General features: G+C 48.9%; 1 protein-coding gene across 2 annotated transcripts in view; it reads left to right on the plus strand.

Annotated features, from left to right (window-relative positions):
* LOC111835740 (son of sevenless homolog 1-like) overlaps window positions 1–18,390 on the plus strand; it is a 36,121-nt gene that overhangs the window by 2,373 nt on the left and 15,358 nt on the right. For both annotated transcript variants that reach the window (XM_072709461.1, XM_072709462.1), the window contains exons 2-8: window positions 10,330–10,455; window positions 13,092–13,223; window positions 13,585–13,749; window positions 13,888–14,097; window positions 14,776–14,919; window positions 15,255–15,365; window positions 16,485–16,583. In XM_072709461.1, the coding sequence (XP_072565562.1) occupies window positions 10,330–10,455; window positions 13,092–13,223; window positions 13,585–13,749; window positions 13,888–14,097; window positions 14,776–14,919; window positions 15,255–15,365; window positions 16,485–16,583 (987 nt within the window). The remainder of the gene's footprint in view (window positions 1–10,329; window positions 10,456–13,091; window positions 13,224–13,584; window positions 13,750–13,887; window positions 14,098–14,775; window positions 14,920–15,254; window positions 15,366–16,484; window positions 16,584–18,390) is intronic.

The following is an 18,390-nucleotide window of genomic DNA, read 5'->3' on the forward strand; positions in this document are numbered from 1 at the left end:
TCCTTAGGAATTAGAGGTTTCAGATTAAGTCAGAGTCATTTTAGAAAAAAATTCTATCTGCATTTCCTGTAAATGTTTTGCAGTCCTTCTGCTGAGCCGGGCACTCAAAATAGTCTGGAGCTACGGTAATTCCTTTCTGCAGAGGCAGTCACAAGATGATTTTTTTAAGGATGGGTTTGTGTTCCGGACCTGCTGTCCTACTCTGGAACTCACTTTGGGCAAGAGACTGACGGGACCTCCCGGTGAGCGGTTTCAATTGCAACCTCGGTCGCCTGCATCCCCTGCATCGCAGGATGGGCTGCGACGGCAGCGGGATGGCTGTGCGCCAGCCGGCAGCACGGCTGAACCCATGACTTGGCAGTCAGTCTAGAGAAGGGGAGTCTCGTTAAGTGGATACATAGTGTGCTTCAGCCCAGCCAAGAGACATCTCGTTCTGGGGTCCCGTGTCCTCACCGCTGGCCCTTAGCGAAATGCGTCAGGCTTCTGTAGCACCTAGAAGACTGGAAAAAGCAATGAGTTTTTCCCGCTTGGGTCCCACGTCATGCACTGAAATACTGCTGAGCAAGGAATTTAACCTCCAGGGCAAAGTTTAATACCCCCGTAAGAGATTGTGGCTAAGAGTGGGGGGGTTTAATGTGACAGTTTTTAAAGTTTAAGGAGGTATGCAACACTGGAAGCGTCATGAAAAGTCAGCTGTGCAGCAGTGACTTGCGGCTGAGCGCTTTATTGGCAGCTTTCAGCAGGCGACCCGTCAGAATGGCGCCAAGCGGAGCAGGACACAATGGTAGAGCTGTGGATCACAAGTTCACTTCTTCTCCCCAAGAGAAGGTTCTATTTATAGCCAGGCCCGATGATGTAATAGGGGAAACGTATGACCGAGCATGGGGGAGAAGACTGTGATCCTCACCTCCCCTCATCACGCTGCATTGCTTCAGCTGCATTGCTTCAGCTGCATTGCTTCAGCAATGAAGCATAAATTACTTTGATCTGCCCCTCACTGGCATGGCCCCCGGTGTCTCCTGTACCAGGGTGAGGAGGAAGCATGGATAGAGGAGCATGTTATGGAGTGATGCCACTTCCCTCCTGCACCACTCCTGGAACCTCTAACGCGTTAACATGTCTGCCCGGCTGCATGCCCTGGAGGTATTGCAGTTTTCCCAGCTTTCATCAGCTAAAAGGGCAACGGGGAGGGTTATTAAACATCTTAACGTGCTCTCCTGAGGGGCTATCAAACAGGTGGCATGGATGGCCTTGCTTCCATTTCCCACCCCCCAATTTAGCGCCGTGATGTTCATAACGACTTTACCACGGTGCGGTTCTACTCAAAGGCTGAACATTGGGTTGTGGGGGAGGGGTAAATGGATATTCTGGAGAAGCATTGCAGAATGCCGTTTCTCGCTTTTGTTGCCTCCCCACAGATGTACTAGGAAGGTTCTGGGTATTAGCAGGTTTTTGTTGACGCATGAGTGGACAGGGGTCTGACCAGTGCTGCTGCTAGTCATGTACAGACCGTGGTACAATTAGCGCCCAAACAATTATTGATATCATATGCAGGCCACTCACACAGAATTAATAAAGGCTAGAACTGTGGATACAGTGAAATTGTTGTTTGAATATACAACCCCGTTTCCAAAAAAGTTGGGACGCTGTGTAAAATGCAAATGAAGAATGCAATGATTTACTTGAAAACTGAACGAAGACAACATATCAGATGTTGAGGCTGAGAAATTTTATTATTTTATGTCAAATATTTGCTCAATTTGAATTTGATGCCAGCATCACGTTTCAAAAAAGTTGGGACAGGGGTGTGTTTACCACCGTGTGGCATCGCCTCTTTTTTAACAACACTCAGTAAACGTTTGGGAACTGAGAAGACCAGTTGTCAGAGTTTTGAAAGTGAAAAGTTGTCCCATTCTTCCCCAATATTGGATTTCAACTGCTCAACAGCTCAGGGTCTCCTTCGTCGTATTTTTCGTATTATGATGCGCAAAATGTTTTCACAGGTGACAAGCTAGATGGTCCCTCTCCTCTTTAGTCCGGAGGACATGACACCCATGATTTCCAAAAAGAATATGAAATTTTGATTCATCAGACTACAGGACTGTTTCCTTTTTGCCTCAGTCCATCTTAAATGAGCTCAGGCCCAGAGAAGTCGGCAGCATTTCCGGATCATGTTTAGATCTGGTTTCTACTTTGCATGGTAGAGTTTCATCCTGCATTTGTGGCTGCAGCAACATACTGTTCACAGACCGTGGTTTTCGTTAGTGTTCCTGAGCCCACGTGCTGATTTCCACTATAGAATTGTCTCTGTTTTTAATGCAGCCAGGTGTTTTGTTTTAGCATTACTCAACCTTTCCAGTCTTTTGTTGCCCCTGTCCCAACTTTTTCGAAAGATGTTGCTGGCATCAAATTCAAATTGAACATTTATTTATCATTTTATTTACAATGAAAGATGGGTTTAGATGATTTGCAAATCATTGCATTCTGTTTTTATTTACATTTTACAAAGTGTCCCGACCTTTTTGGAGGGGGGGTTATACGTTGCGCCATTACCTACTGCGGCTAGCTGAGCTTTGCTGTGGGAATTGATGGATTAATGGTTAGGGAAGCGCACTTGCGATTGAAAGATTGCAGGTTCGAATCCCCGACCAGCGAGGTACTGCCACCAAGCACTGCTCCCCGGGTGCTGAATTAGCTGCCCCCTGCGATGTCCTGATGTCACATACGGGTTAAATGCAGAGGACACACTTCGTTGTTGTGCACTGTGTGCGTCAACAATGACCACTGATCTCTAAATCCTTTCAAATTTGGCAAAACTAGCTTTGCGATCAGGTGCTGAATTATGTGACGCAGCTGCAGGTTTCCCACCCCTGACATGAAAGCCTAAGGAGCGGGGGGGTGCTGTCAAACTCCAGGCCTGTGTCGCACCTCTGGTATCGGGTTCCTGTTTGCAGCTGGCTGTGTGAAACAGCCTTTGTGGCTGTGGAGATGAGACACGCACGTGTCATATAACCGTCCGGCTTGGTGCTGTCTGGGATGCCTTCTGGGAATGTGGTGGGGGAGAGACGAATTGCATTGGCTTTTTTTCCACTTTGTTCTTGCTTCTGGCCCAGAAACACTTTTTTCCTGCCACCTTTGCCCATCTCTGTTCATATTGCTCATGCCTGGCACTCAGCATCTTCGCTTGGTTACCACAGCAACCCAGGCACCTTAGGAAGACCCGAGGGGGGGGGGGGGGTCCTGGGCCTCATAACCCCCCTACCCTTCCCATCATGAGTCGAGTAGTTCGACTTTGCTCCTCCTTGACATGGTTCCGTGGTCCTACTCTGAAGACCCCTGGAGCAGCCTGAGCTCCTTGCCCTCCCCGTCAGGACTGACCTGCTTATTCCAGGGGTAATGGAGGCCCTCTTCGGGGTGGGAGCCTGGCCGCTGAAAGAGCACTTTTCAGAGGGAGGGTGGGTGGGCGGGTGGGCAGGCCAGGGGAGGTAAACATATCAGGAGTGCAGATACGCCCTGGAGTTTGTAAGACCGTGCTGTCTGAGGACGTGTTTGCGTGGTCTGTCCTCTGTGCCAGAGCAGGCCTGTGGTCATGGGCTGCGGTTGTCTGCTAAAACTAATTTAGGCGTTCATGGAAGTATGTGTGTTGGTGGTGGGGGGGGGGGGGGTTGCTTAGTAGAGAGGCACGTCCTGGATGGTTCTGACACAAAAAATGGCCTCCGGCCCGATGGAGCAGCCCCGGTTCCCCGAGAGGGGATCAGAATCGAGGGCAGGGGATGCATGCGGCACACTCACTGTGGGCTGAGAGCATCTATTAAAAAGAAAAACAGCACAGTTCGGAGCTGCAGCCGCGAGGACACCGAGTGCCAGACTCGGCAAGCCCATCTGAGAGCTGACACATAAAGGCTATGGGAGTTGAGTGTGGGGGGGGTCTCTCTGTGGTAAACAGAGCTTATCTGGGGGATCAGATTCAGGCCAAGACCAGATAGCTTTTGGCCTGTGCTAGTTTCTGTGCGCGTGCGCGTTTGTGCGTGTGCGTGTGTGTGTGTTTTTGTGTTTGTGTGTGTGTGTGTGTGTGTGTGTGTGTGTGTGTGTGTGAGAGAGGCATTACCCAGAAAAGGGGGAGGTATCTTTCTTTGAAGTGTAACCACAACAAAAGCCCACAAGGGCAGCAGCTCAGAAATCAGACAGCCCCACCCCCGTGTGGTCGGCGTAGTTGTAGGAAATCGGTTCACTTGCCACCACTCCACCCCCCACCCCCGAGCCTTTTGCTTCGCTACCATGGCTTTCTGCAGGGTATTGAATTGGCGTTCATATGACCCTCGACGTCCTTTTTGGTGTAGTGGGGCCCTGAGTTTGGGGATGGGTGTGTGTGTGTGTATAGCAGGGTCTATACTTTTCTCCCAGTATGCAGCTGAGCACTCGGGTACCAGTGGACATTGTCGCAGAACCCCCCCCCCCCTTCTCAATTCTGAGATGTGGCATGGGATTTTGCCCCCTCCCACTGCCATAGTACCATCAGTGCGCTCCCCATAACGAGAGAAAGTCAGTGCTGGTTAACGGAGAGGGCAGAAGCTGGCAGGGTTGGCATTTTCTGTATGGCATTGGATTAAAAGCGCGCGTTCCGGCCTCCTAATCTTAACAAACAGCATTTAGTGCCGATCCGTCTTTGCCAGAATGTTATGCAACTAGGAAACAAAGGCGTAACCTACCTTATATGCTATCAGGGTCTTTGAGTATTTAAACTGATTAACATGTTGATTACTTTCCCAAATATCAGACTTATCAGTATATCTATTGCCAAGCTGTTCCATGGAAATGAGTTTGGAGGAATGTTTTTTGGGTTTCTTGGTGGATCGAGGGCAATGGCAGAATGGTGGCATGACGCAAGGCACCGTAATGTGACACCAAGGGCGTCGAGACTCCTCTCTGGCACCGCAACCTTGCCATGGGTGTGGTCCGGTTCTGTCCGGCCTAGGCGGGGTGGGACGGGTGGTTAAGAGGTCCACGTGGCGGCACCTGGAGAGGAGGTTTGTGCTGCGTCAGTGTAGTTATGACCTGCTGCACCCACCCCCGATGTAAGGTCCACAGGTGGGCTCAGTTTTGCTCTCCTTCGATTTTTGGTCCCAGCCTTAATGCTCTTTAGAAGCGCTGTCAGTGAGACCCAGTGGGGTTCCGACGCGTCTCAAAAGCCAGATGGCTGCAGCGACTTTGACGTAGGATGAATTATTCAAACAAGACCCTCCCTGTCCTTGTATTGATCTTGGCATCGGCGTCTCTGCCCCTCATTAAATATGGTTGTAATTCACTGGGAGCCGGTTCCAGGTTCCAGAGGGAGTCCAGCTGCAGAGCTCAAAGTCAGCCCCGGGGATGGTCTGTGTGCAGGAGACCAAGACCAAGATGTGCGGGGCTGTCCAAACTCTGCAGAACAGAGTGAGCTCCTCTGCTCTGCACTGGTTTGGGATGGTTTGTGAGACCTGCTTTTGATCTTTTTACATATACTTTCGTTACGCAAATTCAAGTGTCATATTTTAATGTAGATGCGTAATTATTTTGTCTGTTTATTCACTTGTTTTTGATCTAATTGTTCCCTTTGGCCTGGTCTTTCAGGTTCTCTGCTAACCGGCCTGGTTTACAAAATGAATATGTTCTTCATTTAATACTAATCTTTAATTTAAGTTGAGGTGAAGTTCGGCACTCGTGGTTTCACACGTCACAAGGTGGATCTCGCTCCAGTGGGGGTTCCTGGTTATGCCTGTGAGCTGGTGACATGCGTGTGCGTGTGATTGTGTGGAAACCATGGGAGTTTGTTGAGCGGCACACCTGGGCTGTGAGGTCATCAAGTGTTTTTTTTTTTTTTTTTTTTTTTTAAATCTGCACCTGGGCTGGAAAATCAAACATGGCCGATACTTTTTTTTTTCTTTTTTCTTTTTCCCCTTGGCATCGGTCCCCGGTGTAGGTGTGGACCGGGCTCTTACACATCAAGCAGGACATTCTTTGTTTTTCCCGGGGGGGGGGTCAGAGGTAAGGTTAAAAACAGGCTTGGCAATTTGGGATTATTGGGCCATTATCAGCTGTGTTTTACAGACTGGATTCGCTCCAGTCCTAGTGTTGTGTGAACGCTGAGTGTGTCCCTGGATAAAGCCAGAAGATGGTGATAAACTATTGCCTGTAGGTCCTTCTTCTCCCTGAATGACCTGCTTGGATACACTGGCCTGGTTTTAGCGGGAGGCCGCAGAGGTGCACGTGGCATCCTGACAGATGCTGTTCCCTCACTGGATCAGTGGCAAAACCCAGCTGACCCCATCCTGCTTTGGTTTGAGCATAGTCTCAGTTGGATAGCGCCACCTGGTGGCCAGACAAGCCTTTTCCAACTCCCTGAACTACCAGAATGCTTTTCCGTTGTTTCTCGTTGCTGGGAGCCGTACTGTAGGGTTCTGCTCCGCGGCCCAGAACCCCAAGCAGCATTTCTGCTCCTAGGGCATTTCCAAAACTTGGTGTAACTAACACCTACGGATCAGGCCACTCTGCTCCGATTTCCTCTCAAAGCGGCTTTTTGCCATAACTGAATATGGCCTCCATCTTCTGCTTTTGCCATCTCGATCCTTTTTTTGCTAAGGATTTGACCTTTCTTTGGGGCTTGATGGTGTCTTATGGTGTCTCCAGAAGCTGTGTAACAAAAGCCCATCAACACAGGAGCTGATCTGTTCAGTGACTGGAAGATGACAAGCCGCCATCATCGCTCATTCAAATGGGCATCGCGTAGCAGTTAAGCATCCCCTCCTGGATGGGGAACCTGACCACCGGTACCCAGCCCAGTCCTTGGGGACCCCAGACAGTCTACATTGGCTAGGATCTTGGAGGCAGCAACAATCAAGAACACTGAATACTAAGGATGGGCCGAACCGTTTTTCAGTTCTGATCCGATTCCGATATGCAACTGCCGATACTGAAACAGATTCCGATTTTAACTTTAATATTTTAATTATATACACACACTTTATACTGTAATATATTTTTGAACTAGTGAATACAAATTAAAATAAAAGTGTGCCAAAAAACCTTTAATTGGGCTACTGGTAACAAACATAACACAATGTTCCACCTCATTTGTACATCCCGTTTTAAGCGTTTTTGAGGCATTTGCAGTCGATTTTGAATATCTTCCAAGTGAGGATACACAAGTGGCAGATGCTTAAACTGCCCCACGATTTCTCCCACTGGCAAGAGTCACTTACACTTCGCTACGATAGCAAACCCCTCATGTATCACAAGCTGTAGGGAGTGTGCTAAACAGCCAAGCTGTCGACTCCCAAATCATCCATTGCTTTTTCATATTCCTTGCGTGATCTCACACAATTGTGTGTACTTTGTTTAGTGGGATTTTCCACTAAATGCTGCCTCCACCTCTCAAACCTTTTTTCTGTTTGTTTTTACAAAGATTGTAAATCGCTATGGTTCTAGTTGTTTAAACATAGAATACTTCCAGATCGTCTCCCTCTTAACCAATGTTCTTATGCTCCTTGTACTATGAAGGGTTCTGCGCATGACATCACAGCAGGCAGAATCACCGCGCTCACACCCACTGAGTGGCAGAAGGACTGAGTGGCAGCGTTAGCGTCAAGCTTGAAAGCCGCAGAAACATCTAAAATGGGAAACGACTGTCATGCGATTGATTATAGAAATTGATTTAACAGGAAATAGGCCGAAAACGAAATAAGTAAATATCGGACGTCTCATATGGCCGATATGCAGTCCGTCTATGGATCAGTGCTGATGCTGGTGATTTGGTTCAATATCAGCATCAATCATATTGGTGCATCTCTACTGAATACCTGGTACAGGTGGTAGGGAGCTGGGAGGGAACAAAAACGTGGATTTCGGGGTCCCCAAGGACTGGATTGAGAAGCGCTGCTTTAGACAAACAGATGAAGATGGCATTGAAAGGGGAAAAAGACTATGTACAGTCGTCCGTCGCCATTTCGCGCTTCGACTTTCGCGGCTTCACTCTATCGTGGTTTTTTCAAATACATTTATTCATTAAAAAGTTGACAGACAGTGAAAATGATACAGCCCGCGCTCGGTTGTCTGAGTCAATTATACACCTCTGTATTACAATTAAAATTTTAATTACTGTACGTATGGACTGTAGGCCTATGTATTCGAGCACCCCCGCAAATCCTTCAACGCCAGGTGCAGCCCGAATAATAAAGAAATAAAGAATCCTACTTCGCGAAAATTCATTTAACGCGGTAAGAGTCTGGAACGGATTAACCGCGATAAACGAGGGGCGACCGTGTACTGACACGTTCCGGATTTACAGTGACGTCTTATAAGACCCTCAGTGCTCCCCCCCCCCCCCTTTATGTAGGCTTGTATGTTCATAGGTCTTGTGCAAAAAGGAGACAAGAGCAACAAGGGAGCAAGGCGAGTTGGGGGGTGGGATTGTTTACTCAAAATATAAATATTTCCAAGCCAGTAAATAATGTGGAAAATCCCCATGCAGATTCCTGTGGTAAACCATGGGCTGAGAGTAACTGGCGCTTAGAACTCATGGGTCCCTAGTGTCCCACAACTAACATTACTGCATGGCTTGTATGCCCATGGGATGCAGGGGCTGTGCTGCCATTGGCTAATGTGAATCTGCGGCATCTCTTTTCGACCAATGGATTCTGAGAGCAACAAAAGCAATAGGAATTGTTTTAGACTGTGTTCTCCGTTTAACCTTTGCAATCAAGTACATGTTTCATAACTAACAACTTAGTTGCTTTCCTGTTATCTTAAGCATAGTTTGGTCCGTGCATCTTCTAGCCGCTGATCCCGGACGGGGTTTCGGGGGAGCCTGGACCGTATGCCAGGCAGCGTAAGGCAGGACTACACCCTGCATGGGATGCTGGTCCATGACTGGCCATTTACACACAGACACCACTGGACTAAAGGCAGTTGTTGGAGATGAGGCATTGGAGCTATCGCCTCTTAGCACAGCAGAGGGGAGGTGAATCACTTTGAGAAGTGGACCTGGACAGCTAAACCTGGGAATCACTTGTGCCATGAGCGTTTGCTTTCAGACAGCCGTGTGTCTGTGGCTCACTGTTTAGGTGGGGGGGGGGGGGGCACCAGTAGCGTCCTGCACAGTTGTTTGGTCAGCATGCCTTTCAGAGCCATGAGGTCCCTCGCAGCCTTTATCGATAACAATGAGTAACGACCCGTCAATCTCCCATAACCGCTTATCCTGCACGCCTCACACTCTGAGGAGGGTTCAGAGACCCCGAATCACCTGTCTGCTTTTCTTTAGACGTCAGGTGCAGACAGCAGGGGCTAGGATTCAAACGTGAGCAATAATATACGACCCTAATAACTGCCTGCACCTGCAGCCCTTCTGAAGAGGGGTGTGTTGTGCCATATACCCTGATTAAGGATCAGCAGCAGGTCAGCTGCTCAGACTTCTCAGTCCCGGATTAGCCTGGCATCCTTGGGGGTGCTGCCGCCCTCTGACCCCAGCAAGATTGCTTCTCCCTGGTATTCAGTACGGGCTGGCAGTCTCAGGTGTTGGCTGGTGTGTACATTTGCATGCCGATGGTCTGTCTGCGGTGTTCCTCGCTTTGAAGTTCAGTTTTGCATGCAAGCGATGCTTCGTAAAAGTTTTAAAAATAACTTGCACGGAGGAAGCAGGAGCCCAATTTCTTGCTTTATGTTCCTCCATGAGGACCTGGCATGATTACAGACCACGCGGCGCTTTCTCAGAGGAACTTAAGGTTTCTGCTTTCATTTTAACTGTTGGTTGATAAGTCACTATACTTCAAAGCATCTCCGCCGTAGCCTCTCTGGCTTCAGAATTAAAGCGTCTTCATGCATGTCTTGACAAACGGCCACCCCCCGCTTTAAAAAAATAATGTCCATGTGGGCATGAGACAGTGGGTTCCAGTTGTGAAGGAACAGGTGCGCTGAGGTCAGTGGGTCAGGCCAAATGATATCTGAGCTCCAGTCTTGGCAGTAACTACAAATAAAGACGGAAAGGGATCTGCCCCCCCTCCCATTGCTGTGCCACTTCCAGCCATGTAATTTTGTTTATGAATGCAGCGTTGGAATTCTGTAATGGCGAAAATGTGCAGACGTGTGTGTGTGTGTGTGTGTGTGTGTGTGTGTCCACAATCTGATGATAACCTGTGGTTTTCACCTTGTGGGGACATTTTTTTCAGTCTCCACAAGGGGAAAATCAGTTTTATGAATTTCTGTGAATACAATCAAAACACTACAAAGTGTCCAAAGTTTAGGGGTTTTCCCAGAGAAATGAATACAGTTGTGTAATCTGTGTGCGTGTGTCTGATGCAGGTGCTGAGCCAGGTGCACCCCAAGCTGTCGTCGAAGGAGGACGCGCTGCAGTACATCGAGGAGCTGATTCTGCTGCTGCTCAGCATGCTGTGCCAGGCGCAGCCGCGCACCGTGCAGGATGTGGAGGTGAGTCTCATCAGCGCCGCCCTGCTGGCCACCGCTGCTAACAGTTATACCTGCCCCAGTGTTTCTCAAATTTTGAACAAAAATAGTCATGAAAGGTATATCCTGTCGTAAACTTACTCTCATCAGTCAAATGCTTTAAATAGTGACTTTTTTGATTACATTTCCATATTTGTTTTTTAAAAATAAAGCAATAGTCAAATATCCACAGGCTGCCATTCAAAAGTTGAGTACCTCATGGACTGATTAATCTAAGCTAAACTGAACGTTAATTCTTGTGGTACAATCTGAAATGAAGCAGCGTGTCCATTAGCATAAACACAACTATTGTGTAAAAAGACAGTATGTAACATAAAACTCAGTAGTGGTACTTTGGTCTGAGTCATTGAAGAGTGTCTCGATTGAGAGTCGGGACTCTTAGGTTCACTGCCACAGCTTCAGGCCTGTGGATTTTCTGGCTGTTTGCAAGTAATTAGAAGTTCCACTCCTGTGGTTTTTGTGTCATTTGCTTTAAACTTACAGCTCTTCTTGCATCGTCAAGTTAAAACAGCAGGGAGTCTTTACAGATCTGCAGAAATACAAGCCTTTTCCATTTATAGGTTTATGGTGGGTGGTGCCTCCTGCCAGGGTGGGGGGGGGGGGGTAATTCGGTACCACACACAGCTGCCCTTAGCCACCTCCGTCTGCACCGTTTGAGTTGACACCTGACAGGTTAATGTGTTCAAAGGCCAAACAAAATGCCTGCCTGCACTGGCAGCCCCATGTTCTCGCTGTTATTTATTACCCAGTCATGTCGCTCTATAAAATCTGTCCTGCTTTTTCTGTCCATTTTCTTTTCCCCTTTGCATTGTCCTGTAATGTTGGTTCAGTTTTTTAGTCTAAAAGGGGAATTGTAATTAAATACTGTATAAGAATAAAGGCCCGCTCCGTCGTCACCGTGTTCTTCACTGCATTCTCTGAGCTGCCTTGTTTTCACCCCGTAAGCCAGCTCGCATGGAACCGAGGTGCAGTGTGGTTAACGACTTAATGCTCTCACATGGTAACTGTGCAGTTTTTGTGTCTTGACCCGGCTGTCGAAGAAGATCCTTCCACGTCACCTTATGTTTAATCCATCTCCATACCTACTGCTGCTGCACGCCCAGTGGTGTGTTGTCTCGTCGTCGGGCAGACTGATTCATTTTGCCTTGTTTGATGTTCGCCTACCAGATACACATAGATGTGGACGATGCTCTGACCTGCATGCTCCTCAGATCTTACCCTCACCTACAAAAAGCCAGCACCACAGTCAGGATCCTGCCCTTTGATTTCTCCAGTGCCTTTGACACCATCCAGCCTTAGGAGAATGCAGCTTGAAGCCCCCACAGTCTCCTGGATCGTGGACTACCTGAGTAACATATCGCAGTTTGTGAGCCTCCAGCACTGTGTGTTGGAGATGGTGGTGAGGAACACTGCGGGACCTCAGGGAACCGCCATGCCTCCCTTCCTGGTCTCCGTCTATACTTCGGACTTCCAGTACAACACCAGCTCATTCTGTCTCAAGGACGGCCCCTCCGTTGTAGGATACATCAGCAACGGAGATGTGTCAGAGTGCAGTGCCCTAGGACTTTGTGTTGTGGTGCGGGGAGAAGAACCTGCAGCTCCACATAAAAACAAGACAAGCAGGGCAAAGGAGTGGTGGTGGACTTCTGACAGAAAAGGGCGCCCTTGAGACTGGCCACCATCCAGGGGGAGGAAGTGGAGTTGGTGCTGCGCTACAGGTCCTTGGGGGATCCACATGAACAGCAGACCGGACAGACAGCACAGTGGAGCTCTACAAGAAAGGCCAGAAGAGACTCTACCGTTGAGGTGGCTTAGGTCTGATGTGCGGCTCAAGCTGCTGATTATCTTCTTAGTCCGTGGTGGCCGGTGTGCTTTTGCGTACTGTGGCCTGCTGGGGAAACTACATTAGTTCAGGTGATGACCTGACCAGACTCATCAGGAAGGCCAGTTCCATTACAGGCCCGACACCGTCCTACGGGAGGCAACAGCAGGCAAGCAGGTGCTGGCAAAATTGGACAACATTATGAACAATTCCGCCGATCCGCTCCAGGGGGCGCTGTCTTGGCGCACCTTTGGCTACTGGCTCAGGATCCTTCCTACCTGCTACCATCAGGCAGTACAGTGCCTCCCCAAGATGCGTCACCCCCCACCCCCACCATAACAAATCAAGAATCACTCCATCTTTGCAATAGCTGTCTGTTCCTTAATCACACATATGCCATCTGCTAATTTATTATTATTATTTAATATTCCTTAGAATCTGGAGAAACAGATTATGGATAATTATCTGTGTGCTGTGTACTCAAGTTGTTTGCGACACGTCTGTTTGCACTATCTTTGCACATAAATGCATGTTCGTCTGCACCTTGCTGCTGTATGCGCAAGAATTAGCCCTTCGGATGAATAAACCTCATTTAATCTAATATGATTGTTTTTGTGTATTTTCTGTATGCGTACAAAAACACTGGGACTCTTGCACATGCTTATGTCTGGCCATGTTTGCCAGTATTTTTATGACGTCGTTTTAAGAGCCAGTGGGCCTTGATCGTCAATGATACGGACATGGCTGCTAATACCCATGTCCTCTCTTTGCACCCCAGGAACGGGTACAGAAAAGTTTCCCTCATCCCATTGACAAGTGGGCCATAGGGGACGCCCAGGCAGCAATAGAGAAGAGGAAGAGGAGGAACCCATTAGCACTGCCTGTGGATAAGATCCATCCCCTGCTCAAGGTGTTTTTTTTGTTTTTTACCAAGATTGTTGGGGACACGCAGGGCCACTAACAGCCAGCAGATGGAGACAAAGTGTTACCTGCTGTCCAAAACACCCCATGGAATGCCCTTCACTTTTTATTGGTTTAGGATAAGAGTTGGTAGAATTTAATTGGTATTGACTAGAATAGCGGGAAATCATGAATTATAACCCCTTCACAGGTTTAATAAGAATTGGTTATATGAAGAGCTAGTGTAAGTAAAATGAGCAATTCAGTATGGTCGATGAATGAATGGATTGTGGTTTAAGATTTGACATGTGAAGCCTGATTTCATCCTCTGCCTTTACTCTCTTCCTGTGATGCTCTGGCCCACTTCCCAGGAGGTATTAGGGTACAAGATCGACCACCAGGTGTCAGTTTACATAGTGGCCGTGCTGGAGTACATCTCTGCGGACATTCTGAAGCTGGCCGGTAACTATGTGCAGAACATCCGGCACTACGAGATCTCGCAGCAGGACATCAAGGTGGCCATGTGTGCCGACAAGGTGAGAGACGGGTTGAGTCGTGTCGCGTTGGGTGGGCTTGCGTCCGCAAAAACACTCCTCTTGCCGTGCCTTGGTGGATACCTCCCACAGTTTGCCACGATTTTCCTACCCTGACATTGTTAATTATCTGTTCCCCAGGTGCTGATGGACATGTTCCACCAGGACGAGGAGTATATCAGCGGCTTCCCTCCCATGGACGAGGAGCCGTCCGTGTCGGGGGAGCAGACCTACTACGACCTGGTGCGGTCCTTCATGGCGGATGTGCGGCAGTATTTACGTGACCTCAACCTCATCATCAAGGTGTTCCAGGAGCCCTTTGCCTCCAATGCCAAGCTCTTCTCCCACAATGTGGGTCCTGGTACCGTTCTCTGGGGTCGCTGAGCGGGTAGGGGGGGCAGTGGCAGGCGGTCACATGATGGGCCCAGCGGGGGGGCCGTGGTTTCGGGGGCCTTGCCCTGTGGTACCGTAGAGGCACAACTAACAATATGACCACTTCTCGTTTAGCGCCCATTCGCAAGTGAGGGAAATTCACGTTTCGATGTGCGTATTTACCACTAAATTTCATATGACTGAGAGATCTTTGAAGCAGAATCTACAAAATGCTTTTAAAAATGTCAAAAACTTCATGAAGGATGAAAGAGATTGAGTATGGAAGGCTGAAGTTGAGTCATAAGCACAGTTATCCCTAGGCTACCCTGATTTCCAGCGACCCTTTTGTTTAACGACTTGGTCATTGGAACGGAAATTGGTCACTAAACAGTGTCTGTAGTTGCTTATTCAGTCCTTCAGTTAATATGCTAACGCTGATTTTCACTCCAGCTCGCCTCTTAATGATCTTATAAATTATATCACCATGGGGTCTGCCAGGCTGCCCTGTAGCATAATTTTTTTTTTCTCACCTTTGAAAGCCACCAAGCATAGAACAAATACGGGGAAGAGTCACCCGCCCAATACCTCTGAGCGTTTACCTCTGAGCCACAGTGGGAAGGGCTGTGGCAGCTGAACACTCTCCGGTTCCCCTTGCAGGACGTGGAGAACATCTTCAGCCGCATCATGGACATCCAGGAGTTGATGCTGAAGCTGCTGGGACTCATCGAGGACACCGTGGAGATGACCGACGAAGACAGTCCCCACCCCTTGGTGGGCAGCTGCTTTGAGGACCTGGCTGAGGTCGGTTTAGGGTCAAAGAGCAATGGCTCGTTCCAACAGTAATGACAGAACTGTATCATAGAAGAGAGGCTTCGTGGTGCTCGAGGAAAGCAGCGTCGTCCTCCGTCTCTTGCGTATTCTGTAATGCCGCGTGCGTTTTGGTTTTATCGCTCTTCGTTTCTTTAGCGGAGCTCGCGGGGGATCCTCAGGAGGGAAGCTGTCTGTTATGGTTACCTTCAAAACCTAAGGAAGCTCATTTTCAGAAGGCCGTAAAATGTCTTGTATGTTCTGAATGGAGAACCCCGCCACCTCCCCGAAGGATACGTCCCCCCGGTAACATAAGGATTGTTTTGCAGGAGCTGGCGTTTGACCCGTACGAATCGTATGCCCAGGATATCTTGCGGCCCGGCTTCCAAGACCATTTCCTGAGTCAGCTGTCTAAGCCGGGAGCAGCACTCTACCTCCAGGTGGGATGCCACACGACCTGCTCCTCTAACTCTAGAACTCAGGTTCTCCTCTGGTTGTCCTAGAATCCACCTTCCTCTCAGCCGCCCCGGAGGTCTGCTTATACGCACATTTCCGTCTTTCTCCTGTAATATTTCAGCCTTTCCACAATCGTCTTGGATAAATGGAACCTTCCCAGAATTCTCCTGTATAAATTTTACCTTCCCGCAGTCCTCCTGTAACATTTCAGTCCTCCCACAATCTCCCTGTATAAATGGAACCTTCCTACCATTCCCCTGCATAAATGTAGCATCCTCACCATAACATTTTGGCCTTCCCACAATCCTCTGGTGTAAATGAAATCTTCCCACAATCCCCTCCCCCATAACATCTCAGCCATCCAAAAATCACCCAGTATTAATGGAGCCTCACTTAGTTGTTCCTGTAACCTTGTCACCTTCCTGCATCTCCCCTGTAATATTAGTTCCCTCCTCTTGTTGACGTGCCTGTTGTGTTGTGGTTCAAAAATAAGTTGGGGGGGGGGGGGGGGGGGAGCCGTCATAATAGTGATCCACATATTTTATCTTGAATGATAAAATATCCCCTTTTCTCCAGCATAGTGACATAATCTTCCCACACATTAAAAGGATTCCTGAAGCACTCCTGAATTCATCGTTTGAGTAAACGAATATATTCATGAGGGCGGTCAGCGCTGTTAGCGACGTCCATGGAAATCGGTCTCCAGGAGCCATTGTTTGTTTCACCACGTTAAAAAAATTCCCATACAGTTTTTATGACTGTTTATACAGCTGGGTATCTATTAAAGCTGTTTCTATAAGCATGTGGACCAGTAGGTTGGCCCACTAGGCTGTAGAACAGGGCTATTCAACCCACGGTCCTCAAGAGCTGAGCCCTGCTGGTTTTCCAGCCTTCCTTAATCTGTCAGTCAGGTGTGAAACCTCTGAACAATCAGAATCAGTAATTATTATACTATCTACCTGGGAGAACTGAAAACAAGGCCTGGATTTGGCATCGAGGGCCTGAGTTGAATAGCCCTGGTGTACGGTCTCTGCTGTGTGATGCTCCTGTGTGGTGTCTGTATTGGTGTTGCTATACTAACAAGGCGTTTCTGTGTTCCGCAGTCTATAGCCGAAGGCTTTAAAGAAGCTGTCCAGTACGTCCTGCCCAGGCTGCTCCTGAACCCGGTCTACCACTGTCTACACTACTTTGAGATCCTCAAGGTATGGCCATGACAGAGTGTGGGGTTTGCTGACCCCCCCCCCCCCCCTCGTGCCTGAGAGGGAATTGCAGCGGATCTCGCTTATCGCTGCCCAATAGCTTCCCGTCAGTCATCCCAAATCTCGTGCCTGACGGGATTTCCTTCACATCTGCTAACGAGGTTCAGACAGATGCCTCATGGAAAGGTGGTACCTGCGCTACCGGTTTGCTGGTTGGGTTATGAGACTTTGACACTCAGCATGGCCTAGAACAGGGGTGGCCAATCTTATCCAGAAAGGGCCGCTGTGTCTGTGGGTTTTCACTGCAGCTCCCTAATTACATTACTAATTAGAGGACTGATTGGCTGGAGAGTCCTCACACTTGGGTTTGAACAGTTGGCCTACAGGTTATTCCAAAAACCTGCATACACACCGGCCCTTTGCGGATACGATTGGCCACCGCTGGCCTAGAAGGTTTAATGAAACTGCAGGTAGGCCCACATCCCCCGGGTCTCGCCTACCGTCCCACACCCCCTCTGGGGTGCTCTGGGCCCCCACTGCACAGGTATTGCTGTCCCCGAAGGTTACCCAGACAAAATTCTAAACTTAATTAATCTTTCATTAATCCTTTCCAAAGAGCAAAAATAACATGTTTTAGTAATGAGAGCAATTTTACAATAGATGTAAGATTGCTTGCGCTGGGTTTTATGTCGTAGCTGTATTCTGCAGGATGGTCAGAATCCATGAACCCATCAAGTGACCTCGCCTAACTACAGGAATCCTTGTTAATGCTGAGATTTACCTTCACCCTCGTTGCCGAATACGACGGCAGCGACCCGTCAAACAGCCCCCTTGCCTCACACGAAATCTGTCCTCTGAGCATCGACTCTAATTAGACAGCCAGGGCCAATTTTATTCAATTATCGCGAAGCCCCATGTGTGAACAGCATGCACGGTGCCCCCCCCCCAGCCATGCTTCTCTCCTCGTCCGCGCGCCCCTCCAGCCTCCTTCCGACGTGATTTGTTTGCCTACTAAGTGGGTCTCGTTGCCACGGCGACTGCGCCACGTCTTTCCCAATAATGTCCGATTATGATGCATCTTTAACAGAAACAGACACCCATAAATACACACACACACGTGCACACGCACGCACACACACACACACGCACGGGTTGCTCTCCCGGTCCGCTTGGCACAGCTCCTGCTTTGGGCCTTGTGTTCCCCGCTCATGTCCTTGTCCTTGAGCCCCGGAGTGGCGTGACCCCGCTTGGCACCTTAGCCGACACTGGGGGAGGGGTGGCTTTTATCATGCTGGTTGGAACTGTCACCTGCCGAGGATGAATAGTCAGGCCATGGGGGGCACGGGTTCAGGGGACAGTCCTCTGGCTCCGTGGAACTCGCAGTCTGAGCTGCTCGGTCTTTGGATGGCTGTCTGCCTTTCTGATGGACTGGACTGTGGAGAAGACTGCCCTGGTGACCGCCAGGGTATCAAGATGCCTGCATTGTTTGGTCTGGGATCAGGAGGCAGAACCGTTATTTGTCTGTGACTGACCCCGCCCCCCCCCCGCCTCGTTCCCTCTACTGCTGTTCAGCAGGTACATGCCAGTGGGGGGGGGGGGTTTAGCATAGACATAAATATTTTATTAGACGGCCAGACTGAAAACAAACATGTCCATCACTTTTTGGCCCAATGTCATGTGACCTGCTGCGAAGGGGGGAAAAAAAAGATCCTGGTATGCTTTGCTGCGGGGGGGGGGGTCAGATTGTCCAGAATGTGGTGAAAGAGAAAGTGACCAAAGTTTATTGTGGGTACAGGTTCACTGCAAAGGT

The sequence above is a fragment of the Paramormyrops kingsleyae genome, chromosome 3 (assembly GCF_048594095.1).
Source record: "Paramormyrops kingsleyae isolate MSU_618 chromosome 3, PKINGS_0.4, whole genome shotgun sequence".
NCBI classification, from domain to species: domain Eukaryota; kingdom Metazoa; phylum Chordata; class Actinopteri; order Osteoglossiformes; family Mormyridae; genus Paramormyrops; species Paramormyrops kingsleyae.